The 24,351-nt window shown below is 47.3% G+C and overlaps 2 protein-coding genes across 2 annotated transcripts; both read left to right on the top strand.

Annotated features, from left to right (window-relative positions):
• Nucleotides 1–1,088: 1,088 nt before the first annotated feature.
• On the top strand, nucleotides 1,089–11,311 carry LOC103186310 (stereocilin-like). Its single transcript, XM_007905241.2, has 16 exons — nucleotides 1,089–1,257; nucleotides 2,736–2,873; nucleotides 3,163–3,227; nucleotides 4,052–4,175; nucleotides 4,485–4,573; nucleotides 5,173–5,308; nucleotides 5,842–6,038; nucleotides 6,499–6,589; nucleotides 7,123–7,357; nucleotides 7,767–7,930; nucleotides 8,134–8,289; nucleotides 8,783–8,925; nucleotides 9,086–9,234; nucleotides 9,764–9,861; nucleotides 10,428–10,578; nucleotides 11,214–11,311. Exons 3-16 carry the CDS (start codon nucleotides 3,169–3,171, stop codon nucleotides 11,309–11,311), a joined length of 1,890 nt encoding a protein of 629 aa, XP_007903432.2. The 5' UTR covers nucleotides 1,089–1,257; nucleotides 2,736–2,873; nucleotides 3,163–3,168.
• A 1,660-nt stretch (nucleotides 11,312–12,971) lies between these two features.
• eif3ja (eukaryotic translation initiation factor 3, subunit Ja) lies at nucleotides 12,972–24,108 on the top strand. Its single transcript, XM_007905231.2, has 8 exons — nucleotides 12,972–13,057; nucleotides 13,254–13,342; nucleotides 15,464–15,512; nucleotides 16,111–16,211; nucleotides 17,330–17,444; nucleotides 19,043–19,207; nucleotides 19,329–19,402; nucleotides 21,746–24,108. The coding sequence occupies exons 1-8, from the start codon at nucleotides 13,036–13,038 to the stop codon at nucleotides 21,863–21,865; spliced, it is 735 nt and encodes a 244-aa protein (XP_007903422.1). The 5' UTR covers nucleotides 12,972–13,035; the 3' UTR covers nucleotides 21,866–24,108.
• Nucleotides 24,109–24,351: the final 243 nt, after the last annotated feature.

Here is a 24,351-nt window from a genome sequence, read left to right as displayed (position 1 = left end):
TATGAGATGTTAAACCGAGGTCCCATCTGCGCCTGTTCAGATGGACATTAAAGAAACTGCCCCACGACGCTCTTTGACAAGAGAAAGTTGTTAGTCGATTGGCGGATCGCTTTCCGGGGGTAATAATCCCTTCACACCCCAAAACAATTGTTCACTCAAACCACGACTGTTTGTGGGCCACAGCTGTCCGCAATTGGCTGCCGCGTTTTGCCCACAAAATGCACAGTCACTACACTTCGCGGTATAACCTGTGAAGCGCTTAGAGACGTCTCAATGACGTGGTGAGGCGCTGTATCAAATGCAAAGATTATCGTTACGGAGGAACCAGTGGAACACCACTCATGGCCGTCTCTCCTTCACACACAGTTGGCAGAGTTTTCGCTCGGCGCGTCCAACATCAGTAACGTGGAGGCTTTGAGCTCCCAGCAGCTGTCCAGCCTGGCTGGCCTCCTGCCTGCTCTGGGGCTGACCTTCATTCAGAAGCTTCGCCCCACACAGGTCCTGTCCCTCCTCCCCAGCCTCGGCACAGTCACTGTCTCTCCGCTCCAGGTAAGGCCCCCCTTCTCTCTTCATTTTTCAACGTTTCAGCGACGTACAGGGTGTTCACAAAGTCCTGTTACCCCCCTCCCACAGGTGTGTGTTTTTTTTTCTACAATGCGCTCGCCGACCAACAACTGAAACGTGGAAGAATGATGATAATTGTATTTAGAAGTACTTGATTGTATTCAGAACAAGTGTTTAACTGCGTTGCCGACTGACCAAAAATATCTGTGACGTCCCTAAGGCTCCAATGGGCTCCCCACTGCCTTCCCTCATGTTGTGACAACCAGATCTGCACACAGCGACCCACTGTATCTCAATCCAGCACAGCACAGCTTGCGGACGAAGTGTGGGCTGATCCATTGCAAGTCCCTCTCCTAATATTTGCTGTGTTTATTTCAGGCCAGGGCCATCGTCGACAAGATACTTCCAAATGTAAGTGTTTCTTTCCTCCAAATCGCCAAGTGTCAAGCTCTCTGAGACGCTACCCTGCATGAGGGCTGCTATATAAATGCAAGTTGTTGTTGGTGTTGTTGTTGTCTCGTGCAGGTGACGGGGGAAATCCTGGGTGGCCTGGGCTCTGCGGTGGTGGGACTGAGCCCAGCGTTCCTGCGAGTCTCCCCGTTGGAGCTATTGGAGCCAGCCTTTCCCAGCATCGCAAGGCACAGCAGTGCCCTGAGCTCTGTGCAGAAGGCAGTCATTGTCAACAAACTCTGGGTCAGTATCCTGACTTTCTGCACCTCCATTTCACTATCGCCAGACTCGACTCCGCTAACTCCCTGCTTGTCGGTCTTCCCAACTCTTCCCTCCGCAGTGGAGTCCTGTAGCTCAGTGGTTAGAGCACTCGCTTTGCAAGTGAGAGACCTGAGTTCAATTCCAGGCAGAGGGCCAAACCTTGGGCAAGTTTCCTTACTCCACACAGAGCCTAATAATAATCCCTCCAAAACCAAAAACAATAATAAATTGGTCATTTTCAATCTACGATTGTTTGTGGGACATTGTTGTGCGCAATTGGCTGCCGCGTTCGCCCACAAATATACAGTCAATTCACTTTACAGTATATTCTGTGAAGCGCTTTGGGACGTCCTCCCGACGTGAAAAGCGCTATATCAAATGCAAGGATTATTATTATTATAAACCGCAGGTTATTCGGAACTCTGCAGCTCGTATCCTCTCCCGCACCAGGCTCCGTGACCCTGTCACCCCCATTCTCACCTGGCTCCACTGGCATGGCCATCCCCCACAGGATCGAGTTCAAAATCCTCGCTCCCCCTGCCCTCCACCCCACCTGATCCAACCCCCAACTCGGGTGCACACCCTTGACTGTCCAGCGCTTCGGGACGTCCTCCCAAGGTGAAAGGCACCTTGTTCTTTTGGATTTCGCCCTTCAAGAGGCGTGCGGGAAGAGTGAGGAGTTTGTTTCCTTAACAATGGCCTCGGTACGTGAATAATGGATAAGACCGGGTGGGGTGTGGTGGGGGTGGGGGTGTAGGTGCGTGTGTGAAGGAATTTTCTGGTGTGAAGTTTCAGGACTAGGAAAGATATCCGAGACTTGGAAGAGGTGAGTGATGGGAAGGAAGTGGTTACATTATTCCAGCACCTTTGTCTGGACCTGACCCAAGCAAGTTCGGGTTTAAAAGCGGTAATGCGAGCCCTCGGAAGAGCCTCAGATTATCCAAGGTTAGCAACACGCAGAGGGATTGTTTGTGTAACTCAACCGCACAAATCATATCCTCCCCCCTCCCAAGCAATCAGTCTCCTCGCTCACTTTGCTAATTGCAGTAGCCGGTGTAATAATGTTAGCCTTCCTTATAATTAGTGTACACTCACCCCAACCTCACCTTTATCTGTCAGATAATCAGTTTGGCGCAATAATAATTATCATAAATAATAATAATCGTTTCATTTGATATAGTGCCTTAACACAACTTTGAGACGCCTCAAAGCGCTTCCCAGAATATACTGTAAAGTGGATTGACTGTGTATTTTGTGGGAGAAATACAGCAGTCAATTGAGTGACCACCGTTTTTTTTATTTTGGAGGGATAATTTCATGTCGGAAGGACATCCCAAAGTGCCTCACAGGATTTACTGCGTATTTTCTAGGCAAATGCACAATACTGCATAGACCACAGAGAGGTGTGTAAAATGAACGAAAGATTTATTTTGTAACCGACGTGAAGCTTTTTTCTAAAGGAATCCGAGGACGTGAAGTGGCTCACAGCTCTGCCTCCACTGATAAAGCATGTTCCTCTGATATCCATCAGATCAAAGATCACCACTCTGTTATCCAACATCACTGACCTGAGCCAAACCAAGTGGAATGTGCAGCAGGTAATGGGGTCCAGATTGTCATGTTATTAACTAGATTAACTAGTCAGCAACTCTGACAAGACAGTGCTCTCTCTCTCTCCATCTCCCCCCACCCCAGTACAGCACTGGAGCATAGTGTCAGCCTGGGTCGTGAGCTCTCAAGTCTTAGTGTAGGGTTTCAACCCACAGACTTCTGGCTTGGAGGTGTGAGTGTGAACTGACTGAGCCAAAGCGTCACTTGATTCAAGGGAAGCTTGGAAATAATAAACCATCTCTCTCTCTCTCTCTCTCATTCCTTCTCTCGTTTCAGGCACAGATGCTGTTCGAGAATGTTTTGGAAGCAAATAATCACAACATGACCGCCGACTTCTTCATGTAAGTTACTTTTCTTTGGCGTATCCTCAGCAGTGACAGTGAGCGACGGTTGAAGCCACGGAGTGAGTGCACGCCTGCCGAAATTACTGAGGGTTAAAACATGTAACAGCTGGAACAGGGTTACCTTGCGTGGTTATGAACACGATTGAGGAGTCCCGGAGCGTAGTGGTTAGAGCCCTCGCCTCTCAAGCGAGTGGACCCGGGTTCAATTCCCAGCAGGGCGAAACCTTGGGCGAGTTTCCTTACTCCACACACACGCCTCTGTTTACCTGACAGTAAGTAGGACCCCGGTTGTTAGTCGATTGGCAAATCACTTTCCGCGGGGGGTGGGGGGGGGGGTCATAATCCCTCCCAAAATTCATTACAAAACTGATCGCTCAATCCACGGCTGTTTGTGGGAGGGACGCTGCTGTGCGCAATTGGCTGCCGAGTTTCGCGCACAAAATACACAGTCACTCCGCTTTACAGTAAATCCTGTGAGGCGCTTTGAGACGTCTCAACGACGTGATAAGGCGCTGTATCAAATGCAAGGATCGTTATTACTAATTGACGATTGGGACAGGGCTTCCAGGAAAGGTGCTCAGGGCTGGGACTCCGGGATTCAGTTAAAAAAAATCAGCTTTTCCTCGGATTCCTGTAACGTGCTGCCCTCCTCTGGGAAGGCGTGTGCACATGACCTCCCTGTCTGTACACCGGGGTGAAAATTCGTAGAATTGTGTGGTGGAGAGAGAAGGGATCCACACAGCAAAGGCTTCACCACACGAGCTGGGAGTAGCGGAGGGCAGGGCTGTTAATGACCTGTGTTTGTGTGGCCGTGGCTGTAGTTCTTTGGGTTCCGTGGCCCGAGGTGTGCACTGTCCGACGCTGAGAGGACTGACGACGCCTGACTCTCTCCTGAAGCTTCTCAGCTTCTTTCGGGATCTTCCGGTTGAATTGCACACCTCCCTGGTAAGTCCTGAGCCCCTCCGCCTCGGTCAATGAATCCCCCTCTCACTCCCTCCACTCCCCCCCACCCTCTCCTCACCGACCTTCTCACCAGCCAACCATCCCACAAACATAGGAACATTGAAACATAGGAAAAGGAAGAGGCCAATCAGCCCTTCGAGCCAGTTCAGCCATTCTATAAGATCATAGCTGATCTGTATCTCAACTCCAATGACCTGCCTGTGTTCCATATTCCTTGATTCCCCCACCGACATCCTAAAAGAAGCCTCGACAGATTTGGAGCCAATTTACTTTGTGACCGTCTCTTCCCAGAAAAAGTGTATCCTGGAAAGGTTGGATCATGTCAACATCTCTGTGGAGACTGTGGCCAGCATGGGACCCCAACTGCTATTTGACCTTCAGTAAGTGACTGCACACAACAGGCTATGAATGGGCATGTCTGTTAGTGGAGTGAGGTGTGTGATGGGGAAAGAAGATCGAGGTCGGCGCTGAGTGTATCGACAACAACACCTTGCATTTATATAAGGCGCTGCACCTCGCAGATTAGCGTCCCAGAATGCTTGACATTGGCGTAGTCTGACACCGAGCGAAGGGGGAGGGAGGAGGCGACCGTAGGAACGGTCAAAGAGGAAGGTCTTCAGGCGCGACATGAAGATGGAGAAGTAGGGGCCAAGGCGGGGGGATTGAGTGAGAGAGTTCCAGAGTATCTGGGCGTCATGGTTGAAAGCGTGGCCACTTATGATGGAGCGGAGGGTACGGAGGGCATGCAGGAGGCCGGAGCCAGCCAAGCAGAGGCAGCAGGTAGTGGGTTGGGGAGTAAGCAGGTGGGAGAGGTCGGGAGGGAGGTGCCAGGGCATGAAGGGATTGATGACGAGTGTGAGGATCTTGACATCGATAGGGAGCAAGTGGGACTGGCTAGGACTGATGTGATGGGGGTATGGAGTATAGTGCGGGTGAGTATGTAAGTATCAGACATTTCAGGAAGGTTGTGTTTTTGTAGGCTGGGAGATATTCGGCAATTCTCCAGGGATATGATGCAGAATCTGGTCCAAATCCTGGCACGAAATCCAATCCCTTTCCTGAGGATCCCCAGAGTGAAGCAGAGCCTCCTGATGGACCGGGTTGTGGAGGAGCTGGTGAGAAAACATTTAGGCTCTGTAAGCCTCTGAAGTGTGTGTGTGTGTGCGTGCAACCAGGCTGTGCCAACACTGGATGTCAATTGGAATCATCTATAACCTGGAGCTAAAAATCTGGATCTAAGTCTACACTACACACAGTCACTGTACTTTACAATGACATCTGTGAAGTGCTTTTCAGACGTCCTACTGACATGAAACTCTGTATTAAATACAAGGATTCTTATTATTATTACTATTCAGTAAACTCCTGATAACTCAACCCTGGCGTAAATTGGTACTACCGCTTAACTCATCATGATGTCAAAATCACAGCTACATTTATTTATATTTATGTATTTATCCATATTATGCCTAACTCTCCACTCCTGATAACTCATCACCGGGTAGGGATTCTTTCCCCTTGGAGCGATGAGTTATCAGGAGTTTACTATAAATCTCGATTTAAAACGGGATTTTTTTTGAATTAAAAAAACTTCCTATTGAACCTCTTATTTGCTGGTCAATTTCACATCAATTTCACGTCTGCTCAGAATCTATACACCGGGGAGTTTTCCGAAGCGGAGCTGGATTTGCTGGGAGAGGCGTCCGTATTCGTGCCAGATGAGATTTTCATGAACGTCTCCCGGTTGGACCTGAAGACGAACCTGTGGAAAGTCAGAGGTTACTGCTTCGGCGATGAAAAGCAAAGCCTCTTGGGATTCATGCTAACGGAGAACGCCATGTTTGGGTGCGTGAAACTGGGCGGGATTCCTTCTTTTCACACAAAGACACATAGTGGAGATCTGGAACTCTCCCTCCCTCTCCCAAAAGGCTGAGGGTACTGGATCAATTGGAAATTTTTAAGACCGAGTTGGATAGACGTTTGTTAGGTCAGAGTGTCAAGGGATATGGAGCAAAGGCAGGTAAACGGAGTTGGGGGACAGATCAGCCATGATCTATTCAGGCTCGAGGGGCTGAATGGCCTCCTCCTGTTTCTATGTTCCTATGATCTCTGGTGTTCATGGTTTCATCTCCACCATCACACCCCCACACCCACCCCACAAGCAAATCTTCCTGAAGACTGATGAGGAAGGTTTAACACAAACCAGTGAAATAAAATGGCTTGAATTGAAGTTCTCTGTGATATTGCAATTATTATTCTACTATTTATTATTATATTAAAAATATTATTGTTTTATTTTCTCCAGCGACTCCTCCAACTGGACATCTCTCACCTTGGATAAGTTAGACAGGCTGATCTTCTTCCTTTCCACTGAAGACATAATGAAGCTTCCTCAGGTACAAGCTGCTGGAGCCAAGAGCGAGTTCCTATCACAAATGCCCTCAAATGTCGCTGTTTGAAAACTTTGTGACGTCCGTTGATTTGATTTTTTTTTTCTTGTGCTCTGATCAATTTTTACTGCATGTGCTGAGTGTTATTGGTGCTGTCCCATTGACAAGAGAAAGAGAGTTCACACAGAAGGTTACTCAGGTTTTACGTGTAACTCTATGTAACCACTCCCGAAGCGTAGTGGTTAGTAAGCAAATGGACCTGGGTTCGATTCCCGCACGGGATGAAACCTAGGCAAGTTTCCTTACTCCCCACTCCTCTAAGTAGGTACCCAGTTGTTGGTCAATTGGTGGATCGCTTTCCAGGGATAATAATCCCCAAATATTACAGTAAAATCCTGTGAAGCGCTTTCAGACGTCTCGACAGTGTGATAAGGCACTGCATCAAATGCAAGGATTATTGTCATAGACACTCCGGGTTAGGAGTGGGAGAAGGCCGGGAATAAACGCCAGCCTTTTCCTGGCTTCTTTGTGGTCTTCAGGAGATCCTGATTCTGGAGAAGCTCGAGACGCTGTTTCACAGCCAGCAGCGCTGGGCGGAGAGCCAGCTGGGAGCCGCCTGCCTGGACAACATGGAGCAAGTCACGCTGGATGAGCTGTTTGTAAAACAGCAGATATTACTGCAGAGGGCCGTCGGAATCCTGGATACTCAGCAGCAACGGAGGACATCAGGAAGGAGCCTCATCCTGTCTGATAAAACCTTAGCTGGCTCAGCTGGTAACTCTCTTGCCTTTAGATCAGAGCGTTCGAGAACTCTAGCTCACAGTCCAGGCTGACGCCCCAGCGCAGTGCTGCGGGGCGAGGGGTGGGGGGTTGGGGGAGTCCCCCTCCCATTGTCAGAAGTGCTGTCCTTCAGATGAGACGTTAAATTGACTTCTTCGGGTGGATGATAAAAAGAAGGGAGTTTCTCTGGTTGTGACTGACCATCGATCCTTCTGGGAATGGGATTAGAGGAGAGCGCTCTCGTGGGGCAGCAATCATCAGCGCAGACACAATGGGTGGGGGGAAAGAGGAGGGGAATGGAATTAGATCTGAGAGCTCCAATGGCGGGGGAGGGAGCATCAACATTGACACGATGGGCTGAATGGCCTCTTGCTCGCTGTAACAATCTGTGATTCTGTTTTAGCTCCGACCTGCAACTCAGTCAGGAACACTTTCCCCTCCGCGTGGACCGTGTCTCTGTTGATCCTCATGTCTGACGACGAGTTCACAAACTGCTTGGAGTTGATCGGCCAGGACCCCCACTTTGGCTCGTTTGAACTGTACTCGCTTCTGGAAAGGGTTAAAGAGGTAATTGTAGGGGTAGCTAATGCGCTGAGTGTGTGTGTGTGTGTTTCTCACGTGATATTAGACTGTAAAGGGTGAGGGGGACAAGAACAACAAATGACATTTACACAGCGCCTTTCACAAAACCGGTTTGTTGCTGATTCCGTGCCGATCGGCTGTGCTGGGAAGGCCAGGCGCTGACACACGCTCTCCTCGTTCCTGGTCAGATTCACGGCTCTGCGGCTGAGCTGCAGCCCTCAGTGATCGGGCAGTTGGGGCGGGTGGCCACCAGCCTGACGGAGGAGGAGCTGGCGCAGCTGGATTTGTCCGACCTGATGGCGGTGATGGCTCTGGGCAGCGTCTGGGAGTGGAGCGACAGGCAGGTGAGGCAGTCGTACACTAATAATACTATTCATTATTACTATTGTATTAACAAAAATAATCCTGGCATCATGCCAGGAGGTCATTTCAAAGCACAAGGGATACCAAGGGATGTGGGGCAAAGGCGGGTATTTGGAGTTGAGGTGCAGATCAGCCATGATCTAATAGAATGGCAAAACTGGCTCGAGGGGCTGAATGCCCTCCTCTTGTTCCTATTCCTACGCTTCTATTTTCACAGGATTGGTGTGAATATAACAAAAGTATAATAACTAACCAACAAAGAATTTGGTCACTCAATCCATGACAGTTTGTGGGACGCTGCTGTGTGCAATTGGCTGCCTTGTTTCGCCCACAAAATACACTTTACAGTGTATTCTGTAAAGCGCTTTGAGACCTCTCAACGACTTGGTAAGGCGCTGAATCAAATGCAAGGATGATTATTATTAAAACAATAATTCAGCGCTGACTGACGATGGCTGTCCTGTCTGATTGCAGCTCAGTGTCCTGGTCACCACCTTCCTGAGGGTGAGCAGGTCCGCAGTAGCCGAGTTGGATTCTGTCAGCCTCGTGGCTTTGGGTCACCTCATCTGTGGCATTGACCCTGAGGATCTCGCTTTGATCGACCCACTGCAGCTCAGGTACGTCATGTAAGACGGGAAACCCACTCCTGCAGGTCAGTTGGGGAAGCCCCTGCTCAGTCGATGTAAGCCTTTCGCTTTTATCAAACGTTAAATACATTTTTTGAATTAATTTCTCCTATTTTTTCCCCTCCCTCGATGTCCTTCCCCCTCCTCCCAGTGACGCGGTGCTGTGGATTGGTAAACTGAGCTTGAGCTGCAGTGAGGCTCAGCTGGAATGTCTGGCCAGGCTCCTGACTCAGCCCCAAGCCTTTGGAGAGGTCAGCTGGTGGGGAGAGGGGGAGTTCACCGAAATTGGCTCGATTGCAGGTAGGTTTTGATGTCTCTCTGTCTGGTGGCTGGACCCCCTTTGCCTTTACAAATCCCTCCAAGGGAAGAGCATTGGAGAGTAAGCGCTGAAACGAGGGAATGAGCTGCAAACAGTGAGATAAGCCTGGGCTCTTCAGCCTTGTAAAGAGACGTCTCTGAGCAGATCTTATGGAGGTGTATAAGTGAGAGAAATAAACCCAGGACAATGGTATCAGGTACACCAAAGGCAGTAGGACAAGAGGGCACAGGTTCATGGGGTGCAAAGGGCGACTTTAGCACAGATGCCGGGAAGTGTTTAATTACACAGAGGGACAATCAGTGATTAGATCAAGATGGGTGGCTGAAGCCAGGACAATGCGGTTCAATTGTGAAACGGCTTGACACTGAAGTGGGAAGACGGTCAAGTGGATCGAGTGGAAGGAAGAGACCAAATGGGCTGAAGAAGCTTGTTAGTTCATCCGTTCTTTTGCTCATTCGATTTCCTGTCTTATTCTCTCGCTTTCCCTCTATCGCTCGCTGGTCTGCAAAGCTGGTCTGCCTGACATTGTGCTGTCGGCTCTGGTGAAAGAACAAATTGAAGGGCTCACCACTGTTGCCATAGCTGCAATCCCACCGAAGAAGTTTGCTGTAAGTTCTGCACGTTGACGTCACATGCTCACAGCCATCCACCGCATTCTCAAAGCCTTCGTAAAATGTACCTCACCGACTGAGCTTTTGGTCAGCTCCAATCTCACTTTTCCTGCTCTGTGCTTCATAACTATATCATTATAGTGCATTAGATGCAACATGGAGTCCTCCATTTGCCCTCCGTTCCATCATCAGTGGCCGCACTTTCAGCCACTACGCCCCAAAACTCTGGAACACTCTCCCTCAATCCCTCCACCGTGCCCCCTCTTTCCCCATTTCAGGTCCTCATCCCCTCTCTCTGCTTTAAACTTATTTATCTGCCAATTGTGTCTGTATTACTGTTAACATACCTGCTCGGTGTTGAGTGTATGTAGCTTTTAAAGCTAATGACAGTAACTTGTAATTCATTTGAAGAGACGTTTAGAGAGATTAACCGTCTCCCTGTAATATATTGCTCCACGTTCTCACTCTCTCTTTGTATTGCATAGCTCTATGCTCTTTCTCTTGCTGTGTCTCACTGTCTTGCTCATTCTTTTAAGTGAATTGTGTTTCCCTTCCTGTGTCAGGTGGCGCTCAGTCCCAGTCAGATTCGGATGTTCAGCTATGAACAGGGAGCGGCTGTGACCAACGAACAATACAACAATCTCAATTACCTACAGAAAAAGGCTCTCTCATTGGTCCTGACATCGTGGGACAAGGCAGCAATTGACATTAGCGGTAAAGATTCTCTCACTGATCTAGGTTATATATACACACATATATATACTTATATTTGGTACAGGAACATAGAATATACAGGAAGCCATTCGGCCGCTTGAGCCTGTTCCGTCATTCTGTTAGATCATGGCTGATCAATATCTCAACACCAATTTTTTTAAGTATTGTTCAATTAAATTACAAAACAAATCGATTGTGGGTTCAAGACCTGCATGGGGGGTGGGGGCGGGGGGGAGTGTTGCATTTCTGGAGGTGCTGTCCTTTGGATGGGACATTAAACTGAAATCCCATCTGGGGACATTATAGATCCCGTGGCGCTACTCAAAAAGAGGGGATATCCTGGTGTCCTGGCTGACAATCCCCTAAATAAAAGAATTGGCCTTTCACTTGACGACTGCTTGTGGAACGTTGCCGCGTTTGCCTACAAAACACACAGTCACTACACTTTACAGTAAATGCTGTGAAGCGCTTAGAGACGTCCTTCTGACATGAAAAGTGATATATCAAATGCAAGGATTAATAATATTTTATTGTTCCGCAATAGGAAATAAACAACTTCAGAATAAAGGTAAATGGTGGCGTTGGCTATATATATTGTCTTGTTATTAATCCACCGACTCTCTCTTCATTTATAGGACGATCTCCGGGAACAGCAATTTACGGGAGCCTCGTTGAAGTGTTAGTGTGTGTCCTCTGTAGTGTTTTACATATAAGAGAAGCAGCTAATCTGTAGTTAAACCCTTGTTGCGTTCCTTTACGAGTGCGCTGCCTAACTTTGTTCAATCATTTTAAGTGACTGATGATGTGAAATACTACTTCTGTGTTGAACTTCCAATGCAGACATTTTGTTCTTAAGACGCGTATTGCCAGTATATTCATCTGTTTCAGCCTTTGGCTGTTATTCCTGCTTTATCTCTCGTTTACTGAAATTGAGTGGTTCAATAAACAAACATTTTTTTGGGACTGATATCTTTCTGTCATCGTCTTGCTTGTGGTCCTGTCGTGGGTAATATTTTTAGATGCCGTCCTTCAGAGGAGAGGTTAAACAGAGGTCCTGTTTGTGCTCGTTCAGGTAGATTATGCGGCTCGAGCTCGAAAGGAGAAGTAATCCTTGCATTTGATACAGCGCTTTTCACGTCTTCTCGACGTCTCAAAGCGCTTCACAGAATACGCTGTAAGGTGAATTGACCGTATATTTGTGGGCGAAGGGAGTTTCCCTCTCCCAGGCTCCTGGCCGATCTTCTTCCAGATAAAAATTCATCATTCACTTCGTGGCTGTTTGCGGGACATGGCTGTGTGTAAATCGACTGCCGCCTTCACCAACAAATACAGTCACTAGACTTCACATTAAAAGTCTGCAAAGCACTTAAGAGACATCCACCCGACGTGAGTCTGAATATCAAACGCAAAGATCATTATATTTTATCGGGAATATTTGAGCACGTTCTTAATTTCTGACGTTCCCTCGCTCTGATGACAGCAGGTGCACCTCTTGTGAAGGTCGATAAGATGGCGGACTCGAGCGCGCCAAGAGAGCCAGAGCGCTCCGGAGTATCACTACGTATCAAATGCAAGGTTCATCATCGTCATTGTCATTATTATTATTATTATTAGTAGTAGTAGTACGTGTCACCACAATGTATAACCGGAAGCGCCGTGGCCCGGCTCGGAGGGCGGGACGGCCCCTCCGCTGTTCGCCACGGTGGCACGTCAATCGCACACTGGGGACCGACACGAAGAAGGCGACCCCGGACCAGCGGGGGGTCGGGGGGGCTCTCCGGCAGCGCCGCTCGCAGCGTAGCTCCTCCTGCGGTGCGGTGCCCTCTGCGCTGCGCTGCCGGGGAAATAACGGGCCGCGGGGGTCGCTTTACAACCCGCAGCTCATCGCCGCCGAGCAACGTTAGGGTTAAGAGGCGATGGGGGGGGGTTGTGGGGGGAAAAGAGAGGCATCGCATTGCCACCACCACCACGACGACGACGACAACAACGACGACGACGTCGACGACGACGACAACTTGGATTTATACAGCGGCCTTCACCCCGGGCGGCGCTTAGGTTCAGCTCACACCTGTGGTGATGAAAATAAAGGCCTCAGGGGCGGCGGAGACGGGCACAGCCGCAGTCACAGGGGCGACCATCGCGTCCGAACGAAACGCTTTCACAGAAAATACCGGAGAGAGGGAGAGAGACAGTGAGAGTGTCTGAGAGAATTTAGTCCCAGCAATAGTCCTCCCACCCCCGGTCCTCCAGTATCCCACAACCCCCGCGCGCTGCCAACACAGGACTGCTCCCAGCCCCGGTCCTCCAGTATCCCACAACCCCCGCGCGCTGCCAACACAGGACTGCTCCCAGCCCCGGTCCTCCAGTATCCCACAACCCCCGCGCGCTGCCAACACAGGACTGCTCCCAGCCCCGGTCCTCCAGCATCCCACAACCCCCGTGCCACAGGCGGTAAAGATGGCGGAGTCGGACGGTTGGGGTGAGCACGTTTGTCGACGCCCTCAGGGGCTTCGAGCGGGGGCTTTCGGTGGGGTCCGGGTGTTGGGGTCGGGACTGACACGGGGAGGGGTAGCGGCGAGGGATTGAGTATCTTCTGGCGGCGCCGACTGACTGACTGACTGTGTGTGTGTGTGTGAGACTCTCACTCTCTCTCTCTCTCTCTCTCCCTCCCGCAGACACCGCCGATTTCGAGCCGGAGGAGTTGGCGAGCCAGACGCCGGCGGTGGACCTCTGGAAAGGCGAGGACGTGGAGGAGGACGTGAAGGTGAGAGGGAGAGGGAGGAGGGGCAAGGCCTCGGCGCTAACTGCCGGCCCCCGGGCCCGGGCCTGGGCCTCGGCGCGTTCACATACTGCGACTTGTGGCCGAGGAAAGCGTGTGTCCCCCCCTCCCCCCCCCCTCGCGGGGTGACTCAGCACCTCCACCCGCTTCACCCTGTGTGTGTGTGTGTGTGTGTGTCTGTCAGCACTGGCGCAACCGGCACCTCCCCCCCTCTCCCAATTTTTTTTTGCTCCAACACGGGACGAACCGTGACGAAGTCTGGTGTTTGGTACTCGGCCTCATCGAGTCGCACAATCGTCTCGGAAGGTTTTTATTGCCGAAAAACAACAGCAGCAGCTTACACTTATATAGCAGAGCGCTGCAGCGGAGAGTGAAATGTCAGTGACTGTGTGTGTGTGTGTCTATAGGTTGTATGTAGGCACACACTGCACTTGGCACTTGGCACCAGGCAACGTCCCCCACAAACGGCCACGAAGTCGGTCAGTGAGTGGGTGACGGGTTTTATTTCGGGGGGGGGTGTGGTTGTCGGCCAGGACCGTCCGTCCCCCCGTCCCCCCCAGGAGAGAGAAATTCCCTTGTCTTTTTCCAATAAGTGCCGCGAGATCTTTTACCGTCCGCCTAAACGGTGCAGGCGTGACCTCGTTGGAATGACTGCACCTCACAAAAAAGTAGCGCTGCCCCTCGCCTCTCCCTCCCCCCCCCCCCCCCCCACCACACTTCAGTGTTAGCCTGGACTGTTCAGCTCAAAGTCCCGGCATGGTAGTTGAACCCACAAACTTCTGTCCCAGAGGCGAGAGTGCCACTGATTGAATCAGGGATGGGAATTTTTTTTTATTTTGTCCACGTCTAAGCTTCTGTGTAGCTTACGGTAAGTGGTACGTAGTGCTGCCGCAGAAACTGAGTGAGTTGCGTTCTTCTCATTGAGAAGAGATGAGAGGGAGGTTGGGAAAATGAATTACTTTATGCAGATGATGTTTGGGATATGGAATTTTCTGGCACAGACTTGTTCTGGCAAAGTCAATTGGTTATTTTAAGAGGAAATTAGATGCTTGAGAAAGGGTATCAATGTATGTGTGGAGAGAGATAGAGAGCAGGCTACTGAGATTTAGACAAGGTAACTCAAAAAGATCAACTAGACTTAATGATCCAAATAGACTGTTTCTATACTATAACATTCAGTGTTGGCTCCACAAGTGGTTTCTAGCAGTTTCACAAGGTGATTCTCTTATACTGTTCCAGAGGCAGTAACAAGATTATGAATGTCTCACTGGGAACGGCTGCGCTGTAAAACAGGCTACTCTAGTAGGCTACGATTTGAATTTTGAACTGGTGGCTTCATATGAGGGATTGTGTGTTATAGAAGTTGTTCAACTTGTGGTCAGGAAGTTTTAGTCATAATAATAAGTCGTGGCTCTTAACAAGATGCCTTTATTGATTTTTCCATGTTGGGGATGCTCTCCCATTATCAGGCACCCAGGATAACACAGTGCTGTGCGCTGCTGGACTCTGCAGCCATTGTTGCCGTCTAGAGCTGACACAGCGGAGCAGCTATGTGCTGAGTTTGAAAATTGGAAAGGTTGAGGCTTTGTATAGCAGTCTGGTGCAGGGGAGGGGGCTGGGAAGAGGGATGAATATCGAGAATCCCATTTCTCTACTGAAACAACAAATTACATTTACACAGTGCCTTTCATGTCGAGAAGGCATCCCAAGGCGCTGGACAGTGAAGGTTCTGCACCTGAGCTGGGGGTTTGGAATCGAGAGGATTGGAGGGCAAGAGGGTTGGGTGGTCCCTTAACGCATCTTAATTTTTAACCCTCTAGTTACTGATGACAGAGTACAATACGGCTGATTTAAGATTGGCTCGCCCTATATAGAATCGTGAGTGGATATTTACAATTTAAACATTGAGTCAGAAATGCGCAATGTCAGCCCAGTCTTAGATGGCTCCGTGCAAAATGCCGACAAAATAAACTTAAATTAAAGTACAGCCGCTTTGGGAATTGTTGATTGTCTTCTGTTTATCATGGTTTTCGTTTGCCTCCTTTTCAATGGCAAAATAAAAGAAACATTAGCGCTCAACAGAACATCTATTTTTTGTTTCCACAGGACAACTGGGATGATGAGGATGAGGAGAAGAAAGAGGCAGTGAAGAAAGGTAAAGCCTGAGGATAATTCTCCCTGAGTGTTCAGAGGTGGGCTGGAGTGCAGCAGATTGTGATTGGGCTGTTTGTTCGGGCACTGTAGTCTACAATCAAATTGTTCTGTGATTTTTTTTTAGCAAAGAATCTCAATGGAATTTAACAAATTGTGCCTCGTGGTTATAAAATCAATAATAATAACAATAATAATCCTTGCATTAGATACAGTGCCTTATCACATTGTTGAGATGCTTCACAGCACTTCCCAGAATATACTGCAAAGCGGATTGGCTGCATTTTGTGGGTTGTAATGAAACTCCCAACAAATCTGTTTGTTGGGCACTGCTGTGCGCAATTGGCTGCCGAGTTTCGCTCACAAATGATAGTCAATTCACTTTGTAGTGTAATCTGTGAAGCGCTTTAAGACGTCTCAATGACATAAGGCACTGCATCAAAGATAAGGATTATTATGTGTCAATGGCACTAAATGATGGGGAGAGGGTTGATGCGAAGTTCAGTGATGCCGTCATCTTTCCTGTAATAAACCTTTTCAGCCGATTTAGCTGAACATCGCCCAGCATGGGTGGCTTTACTTTTCCGAAATGCTTATTGCAGAAATCAAGACTACAGAGAAAAAGAAATTAAGTGACAAAATTAAAGCGAGAGAGGAAAAAGAAAAACAACAAAGGAAAAAAGAGGAAGAGCTAAAAAACAGTGTAAGTTGCTCAATCTGTTTCTGGGGGTGAAACCTTCCGTAGGTCGGAGACCCAACAGCACCCCGACAGCGAGTATAGAAATGCTGCAGTGTCTCTTTTCTGCCCATGGAGGCGCTCTATCTCAGTTGCTTTATGTTTTTAAGTCACTGAGAGACCTGGACAGGAATAAAGCCTTTCAGGGTTAAAGCAGTGAACACTGTTGTTGAATTGCACACGGGAGGGAGAAGGGAACAGAGTGGGGAGTAATCTTGTGTGGACACAGACCAGGTGAATGAAACTCCCAGTTTTCGTGTGGGAACTTTCTGTGTAAAGTTTCAGGGAAGTGATTGTGGTTTAATCATAAACCACCTGGTGATAAACAGCCACTTGTTGATGTGCTGCAGGGCTCCCAGCACCCGATCAACTGCAGCGCATGCCGCCCTTAAGGGAGAAACGTGAGGGAGGAGGATTGTTCATTGAAACCGAGGTCTTTGATCCTTAATGGTAACCTTGGCCCTCGAATAGACTGTCACGTTTGGAGAAGACGTGCTGTGTCTCAGTATCACAATATTTCCTGTCGGAGCCCCTTTACACTTTGCGATCCAGTTGCATTCCCTATTTCTACATTGTTCTGCTGCGTCAATTCATTGTAAGATGCTTGCCCGGGGTGGAATTGTTGAGGCCACTGCATCTCTGCACTTCTGGAGGAGACTGCGTTGCCCATTTTGCATCCCTCTGTATAGCTGTATGGCCTGTCCTTTCCTTTGTGAAATAGAGTCATAGAATCCTACAGCACAGAAGGAGGCCATTCGGCCCCTCGTGCTTGTTCTAGCTCTGAAAGAGCTATCCAACAAGTCCCACTTCCCTGCTCTCACCCCACAGTCTTTCAGATTATCCTTTTAAGTACCTATCCAATTCCCTTTGGAAAGCTACTATGGAATCTGCTTCCACCACCCTTTCAGGCAGTGCATTCCTGACCGTAACAAATTGAGTATTTTAAACCACGTTAGGAATAAAGCCTGAAGGATTCAGGGAGGAAGAAGACCCGGCTATCGTCGTGCTGTTCTGAGGTGTTGGCTGGCCGTGGTCGGTCATTTTGTGTCTCATCTCTATAAGAATTCTGCTTTCCTCGATTCTAGCTTAGAGAGGGCGAGAAACAGCAGGAGCTCTCAACAGAGGAACAACTGGCGGAGAAGCTGCGGCTGATGAAACTACAGGAGAAGGCGGACCTGGAAGTAGCGAAAGACACTTTTGGTAAATTACAGAGAAAATCTAATCCCTAAACCTTTGAACTAAACTAGGACTTTGACGCGGTAATATTTGATGTATCTGGGACCTGGCTCAAGTTAGTTTGCTGGTGTCAGTGGATGCAGCTTTTAGTTGCTTCTTTTACCGTAAAAAATCACCTGCAACTTTACTGAGAAGTGGCAGATCCTTAAGCCATTGATTAGTCTTAATGCTGACTTGAGCAGTGTTGTCATTCTCTCTCTCTCTCATAACAACAGATGGGCCTTCATACCACCTCTTACCTGGCTCAGTCAGGCAAAGAGTGTGGATCGGTTGGCAGCAGTGCCATGTGCTGATTGGCAGCATTAGGGGAAGCTAACGGAGAATTGTATAACGTTTTTTAAGATCACAGCTGTAAAGGGATGCAGTTTTGCTTCCGTACTGTAGATGGGGCCATAACACAGCTCGCGGTGTGCCCGAGTTTAGTATACGTGTTGCAGCGCTATTTGGGCCTGGGTTTAGGTGAGCATCTGGCAGTGTGACACCTGGAGTATCGGGGCTGATGCTTTGTCATCAATGGGGAGAGGCTGATTGAAGTCATTAAGTGGGAGTTTAGTGCTGGGACAATTTGCAGGGCCAGATTCAGCCGAGGCCTCTCTTCCAGCTGGTCCTGGAACATGACCTGACCCACAAATAATTATAATAATAATAATCCCTGTATTTAATAATCATACCTTTCACGTCGGTAGGACATCTCAAAGCACTTCACAGGATTTTACTGTGATGTGTAGGTGTACGCGTTTTGAATATGGCAGTCAATTTACACACATGAACGTCTCAATAACGGCCATGTAGTGAATAACCAATTTTATGTGAGGGATTGTTGACCAAGACACCAGGGCAGCCCTGTACTGCATTGCAGTGTGCGCCTTGTAGCGTAGAAACATTCTTAATTCTTAGTTTCATAAAAATATTAATATTTCTGTTTCAGGGTAATGGCTTGGGATTCCTATGTGCTCCCCTGTGTGAAGGTTACTGTATAAATATAAATTGTTGTTATTTATTGATTATTTCTCATGTAAGGATGTGGGGGCCCTTTAGCTCGATGGGATTTTAGATTTTTTTTCACTAAATCCTTTTCTCCCGTCTCAACTAATTTCAGGAGCAGCTATTCCCTGATGCAATCTCCTCCTGATTGATTGCAATAATAAGTAACGTCTGTTGCACGCAATGAGAGAGGAGTAATGGAAAACAGATTAATCCTTGAAATTCACAGACCTCTTAAATTTCACCAGTCCCAAAAACTATGTTAATGTCTTTCTTTTGCCAATCTTTGAATAGCCCAATGTTTTGAAAACCTGTTTTTCCCTCGGGGAGAGAGCCTGAGGGAGTTCTAATGGCATTGAGTTACTGTGATGCAAACAAGTGTGTAATGGATTGAGTTACAAATTACCACACTAAAGTTTGACTTCCATTCTCGAGATGTTCATGATGTGGGGGTAACGAATTGGCTGCTGTCTAACGTGCTGTAGAGCTGGGAAATGTTCTCTGTTCACCGTTCTCACCGGAGGAAGAGACTGGGGAGAGAGAGAGACCCACCTTTTAAATGCTGTTTCCTCTCCTAGGCTTAAATAGCATTGGGCAGCCTGCGATCGATTCCATGTCCCCCATCTCGAGAGAAGACTTCACGGAGTTCGGGAGACTTTTGAAGGAGAAGATCACTCAGTATGAAAAATCAGAACATTACATCGACTTCTTGGAGACACTGCTTCAAGGCATCAGCCTTTCACGTAAGTTTCTCAAGATGGTGCATTGTGTTAGTTAGACGAGGTGTAGAGAGGAAGTTGTTTAGGTATGGAGATTAGCTGTGGAGGAACTCAAAGGCCTGTGGTTTTTTTTTCTCTCTTGCAGTGGAGGTGGATGACTTGAAGAAACTGAACAACTCCTTGACGAGTTTGTGTAGTGAAAAACAGAAACAAGAAAAGGTGAGGAGGCTGTTACCACTCCCTATCTCTCCCCCCCCAACACACATACAACCCCGGTGCCGACATCAGCTTCTAATTCCATCATAGTGACTCCAGTAACATTACAGCACATGACTCCTCTGCACAAACTCAAAACAGCGCAGCTCAATAACAGGTTGTCAGGCTGAGTGAGGTAAGTGTTATAAAAGATTCTGTCAGCCGCCCTGACCCTTGGAAGTGTATTTAACAAATTTGTGGTTGTGCATCAACCTGTGTGTATAAGTGCATACTTGTGTGCCCCCCTCTCTCTCTCCAGCTTTTCTCTCTTCCTCTCCCCCCCCCCCCCTTTATTGTCAATGGAACTTTTCTCTCGTGATTTCCTGTAGGAACCTTCACCAAAATTTATTGCTGATTGAGACCGATATTCTCTCTCTTCTCCTCCCCCCAGCCGCCCCCCCGCCTTATAAAATAAGTGCCATGGAGAGACAGACACTGAGGGAATCCTCTCACCCCACATCACTCCTGTAGTTGTATACCACTCGCTCCTTGAAGAGGTGAAGGTATTTTAGCAGAGAGAAAATATTGGAAGAGCAGGAATACATTCTAGACATAGCTGCTTATCAGTGAAAGTACTTAAAACTTACCTTCCAATTTTTAAGTGATCATTTATGGAGTTTTTTTAAAAACTTTTTGAAGATCCGATCTTATCTGAAACGCCAGTAGGATAGATTGCACAGCCACCCCATGGTGCATTCTCTAAGTGATGTGAGCAGTTATGTGATAAGTTCCATTACATGGGGAACATCTTTCACACAGCCTGCAGATTTCTTTTAAAAGATTCTGCCTAGTGCACTTCACAGAAGCCTTGTTTTACCTTGGTTTTTTTTTATTTTGATGCGCTATAGTCCCAGCCAATTTATGTTGTTTGATGCAAAAAGTAAACTGAGCGCCGAGTCTTGCCGGGCCTCAGCCTGGTTTCTACTTCAGTCTTAATCTACACAACTGTACAGCTCCCCAAGTGTTGAAAGAACTTTAAAGATGGAGCATTGATGGTCTGATGACTCACTGTGAGCTAATGAGCAATGTTTCTCTGTGCCGGTCTCACAATCACAGCCAAGCTACTGGGGGGGTGGGGGGGGGAAAGCGACTGATGTGATCTTCTCCCATAGCGAGGTATTATCGACAAGTGAATTATCTGGGACGGTCCAGGCGGCAGTGCATCTGTGGAACTGTAAGGTTTGGATACTCTTAAAAGAATGGTGCTGGGTTTCCACGTGTATTTGGCGCTTGGCGGATTTAAAAAAAACCAGCTACAATTCACTGCCAGCCAATGCTTCCTGTGGTTCTCAACCATATTAACTCGGAGTTTGAACAGAACTAGTAGAGGTTGCAACCTATGCTAATGCGATGAGCTGTCACTGCACGAGATCCCAGGATTCTTTGAATGTTTAATCTTCCCCAAGTCCTTGGGAAAATCAGTTACAGCTCACAGTTTTGATACTTGTGGAACTATTGAATTTTTGAATGTTTCATAGGGCAGGTTTTTAATATTTGATTGTGCAAAGTGCTTGGCTTGAAAATGGTTTCATTGCATGCAAGAGGGAAAAAGAGCTCTCTGCTGACAAACATCTGTGGGGATTGATTCCCCCCTTTTTAAATTTCTATTTTAAACTGGTCTAATATGAATTTGGCAGAATTGTTGGCTTCTATTTGAACATTTTGTATTTCAGAATTGCAATTTATTTGATTTTGTGTGTTGAAGGCTGCTGTGCCCCTTTTTTTGAGTGCGTACAATACAATTTACATTTATCTAGTGCTTTTTCATATTGGGAAGATGTCTCGAAGCACTCGACAATGCCAGCTTGGCACCCGAGCCAAAGAGGGGTAGGGAGAGGCAAAATCACCCAGAGAGAGCAGTCAAAGAGCTGCGTTTTGAGACGTGCCTTGAACGAGGAGAGGGTGGGTCGAGTTGGAGAGATGGTGCTCCAGCAGAGAGAACTGCTCTACATTTACCCCTTTGTGTCCACTCTGCCCCTCAGTCAGGCATGTGCCTTCTTCTGCCTTTCTCACAGACGTAGGACCATGTTCAAAGGTGGTTCTCATAACCATTAGGACTACATTACTGAAACACACTGGGTTAATGACCGTCACCACTGGTTCCCTACTTGTATTGTCCAACTATCAGCCCCTCCATGCTGCAGTGGTATCAGAGCTTGCCAGTCAAATAGAAATATTGGAATTAGACAAAGGAAATCTATGGGATGTTAGTCCTAATGACTCCAAGATAATCTCCCAGTGAGGACCACATTCTAACACGCGGTAAACAAACTGATGGATTTCTTCCTTTCTTTCCCTATTTTTAAGCAAAACAAAGGCAAGAAAAAGAAGAAAACCCCAGTGCTTGCAGGTGGATTCAAGGCAAATCTGAAAGATGATCTAGATGACTATGGTGGTTATACGCCAGAGTATGAAGACTTTATGTGATGTTCTCCTCGCCCTTAGAACTCTTCTTCGAGCATGTTTGCGTAGTACAGCCTCCTTTCTGTTGCTGGTTTCCTCTCAGAGTTGCACCAAACCTCCTTGCATTATCTTGGAAACACTGAGACCTCAAGATGCCTGATTCTGATTACATTGACAACTCATATTATTGGTACCATAATTAATCCTACTGTCGCTGACTAACCTCCGAGGGGACTCTGGACAAAAATGCCCGAGTGAATTTGAAAAGAAAGGTTCTGGGTGGGGGGGGGGGAAAGAGAGAAAACAATGTTTGAAAAAATTCAGGACATTGCAGTGTTTGTATTTGTGACCTGAGCTGAATTTGTAGTTATCAACTTTACTGTGATGTTAGGAAACATCCCCCAAAACCATTTGTTTTCAAGATCAGTATTTTGGCCAGGAGTTCCTGACTTTACCTTTTCTTTTTTTTTAAATGAAAATCAACCCTCTTAATTAACATGTTTAGAGATCCTAATATTTCCACCCCAGGAGGAGAGAGTTTCAGTACTTCCGGCCTGAGTTGCTCGAGCTTCTTGACCATGTGAGTTCCTTCCAACATGGCTGTGCAATCCAGTGGCCCTGAAAATGGAGGACTGTAGTCCAGAGGCCACAAAGGGTATTTTATCCACTTCGTCAGGAGCTTCTAGTGTTGAGGTTATTGTCCCAATATAACACTGAGCGGCTCCTTGCTCCCTAATTACTCAGTGTATAAATATAGCTCGGGTTGTGGTGCTGAGGCCCTGGCTGAGTTAGTGGATTTCATGCTGGGTGATGGTTGTGGGATATTCAATTGGCTCTCTCTAGGCTCCACAAAACACCTGTGACCCTGATTTCTTTCAAATGAGCTCCGCTGGCAACCGTGCTTGTGGAGATGTGATGAGGACAGGATCTAGCTTGGCTGGGCTGGGATTGCTCGCACGGCTGAATCGCCTGCCAACGCTCTGTGTTCACTCGAGTCAAGATGCTGAATGCTTGCCGGTGCCTGTGGAGCTGAGCCCCAGTGTGACTTATTCCCTTCAGAAGAGAACAACAAATAAACAGAATGGTTTCATATTGGATCAGAATACCATGGTTATGACTTCAAATCTCAATCTCGAGTCCAACTCCATCTCCAGGGCCCTTGTGATTCTCTGGCCTTTATTTTTGCCATCAGAAAGGAGATGAAGTTCGCTTTGAAGTCATTAAACGCATTGTGCTGGTGAGTGGAGGGGGGGGAGGAGAGAGAGAGGAATGGATGAAAGCAGTCTCCTTCATGGTGAATAATTTATTTCCAATTGAAATTATTTGTAACTGAAATGCAGATATTTAAGAAAAAAGTTGCTGTAGTTCTAGTGAGAATTTTGTGGCCTTTTTTTTGGTCAACCTCTTTGGGGGGTGGGGGTTGGATGTGTGAAGTCTGCTCCGTGCACACACACTCATTTGCTGTAACCCTGGAGAACAGACCAATGTAAATGTTTCAGAAGTGCTTTCAAACCAACTTCATCACAAGTGAATAAGGGACCCGGTTCCTCCTACCTACAGCACTTTACGTGGATGCCACAAGACAGAAAAAATCACGAGGCTGTTGTCGAAGACAGCTCAGTTCTTGGAAAAGGAAAAAAAAAAGCATTTTTTAAAAAAAAAAGAAAAGTAAAAATTGAAAAGAACTCATAGCATGTAGTCTTTTTTTAAAAAATTATGTGACGTACACTGCCAGTGAGTGCAGGAGAACACAAGACTTTGGTGGGCGATGGAAGACCAAGCTCTATCTAGTTTGCCTTCCACCATCCTGGGAGTTGTTTCACATGTTGTGTCCCAAATTATATAATAGTGTGTGGTTGGGGGGAAAACAGACACAAAATCTGTAATAACTGCAGTAGTTACATGCTGTCAAGCAAGTTGTTTGTGCTGTGTTTACTTCATTCACTCCGTTTGCTTCTCCCTGCCCCCAGAGCGAATTTGGTTGGAGCAGCGTGCAAGAGAAAATCTAGGTAACTGCTTCTTGGCAGTTTTTAGTTTGATGCACCCAAATTTTTATAACCTTTACTTCTCTCCCCCTTCCCTCTGCTCATTGCAAAATGTGTCCTTGGACTTATTTTCTTCGGATTTTTATTTCTTCATTGTTTGAACTCATCTGCTGCTAACCAATTGAGCTGCAGGAATAATATTGGGAAAGGCTCTTTCTGTGTAAAGACTTGGATATTTGCCATGGTTTAGGACATAAACGTTCAATAAATTTCATGTAATCAGTTTGGATTGCTGTGACTTTTCTCAGCTGGAATTGACTGGGGCTAAGACAATGTAAGATAGTAAAGAAAATGCTGTGAATCTACAACGCATCAATTGGTATCCGCGAGTAACAATGGGATAACAGCGCAGGTGTAAATTTTCTGCCCCTCTTGTCAAATACTGATTGATCTACTGTGGATTTCCAAGATAACAAATTACATTTTTATAGCGCCTTTCAAATCAGGAGGATGTCCCAAGGCACT

Source organism: Callorhinchus milii, unplaced genomic scaffold (assembly GCF_018977255.1).
Source record: "Callorhinchus milii isolate IMCB2004 unplaced genomic scaffold, IMCB_Cmil_1.0 Scaffold22, whole genome shotgun sequence".
In the NCBI taxonomy this organism is placed as follows: Eukaryota; Metazoa; Chordata; class Chondrichthyes; order Chimaeriformes; family Callorhinchidae; genus Callorhinchus; species Callorhinchus milii.
Note: the sequence above shows the minus strand (reverse complement) of the source record. Positions and strands in the feature narration are given on the sequence as shown.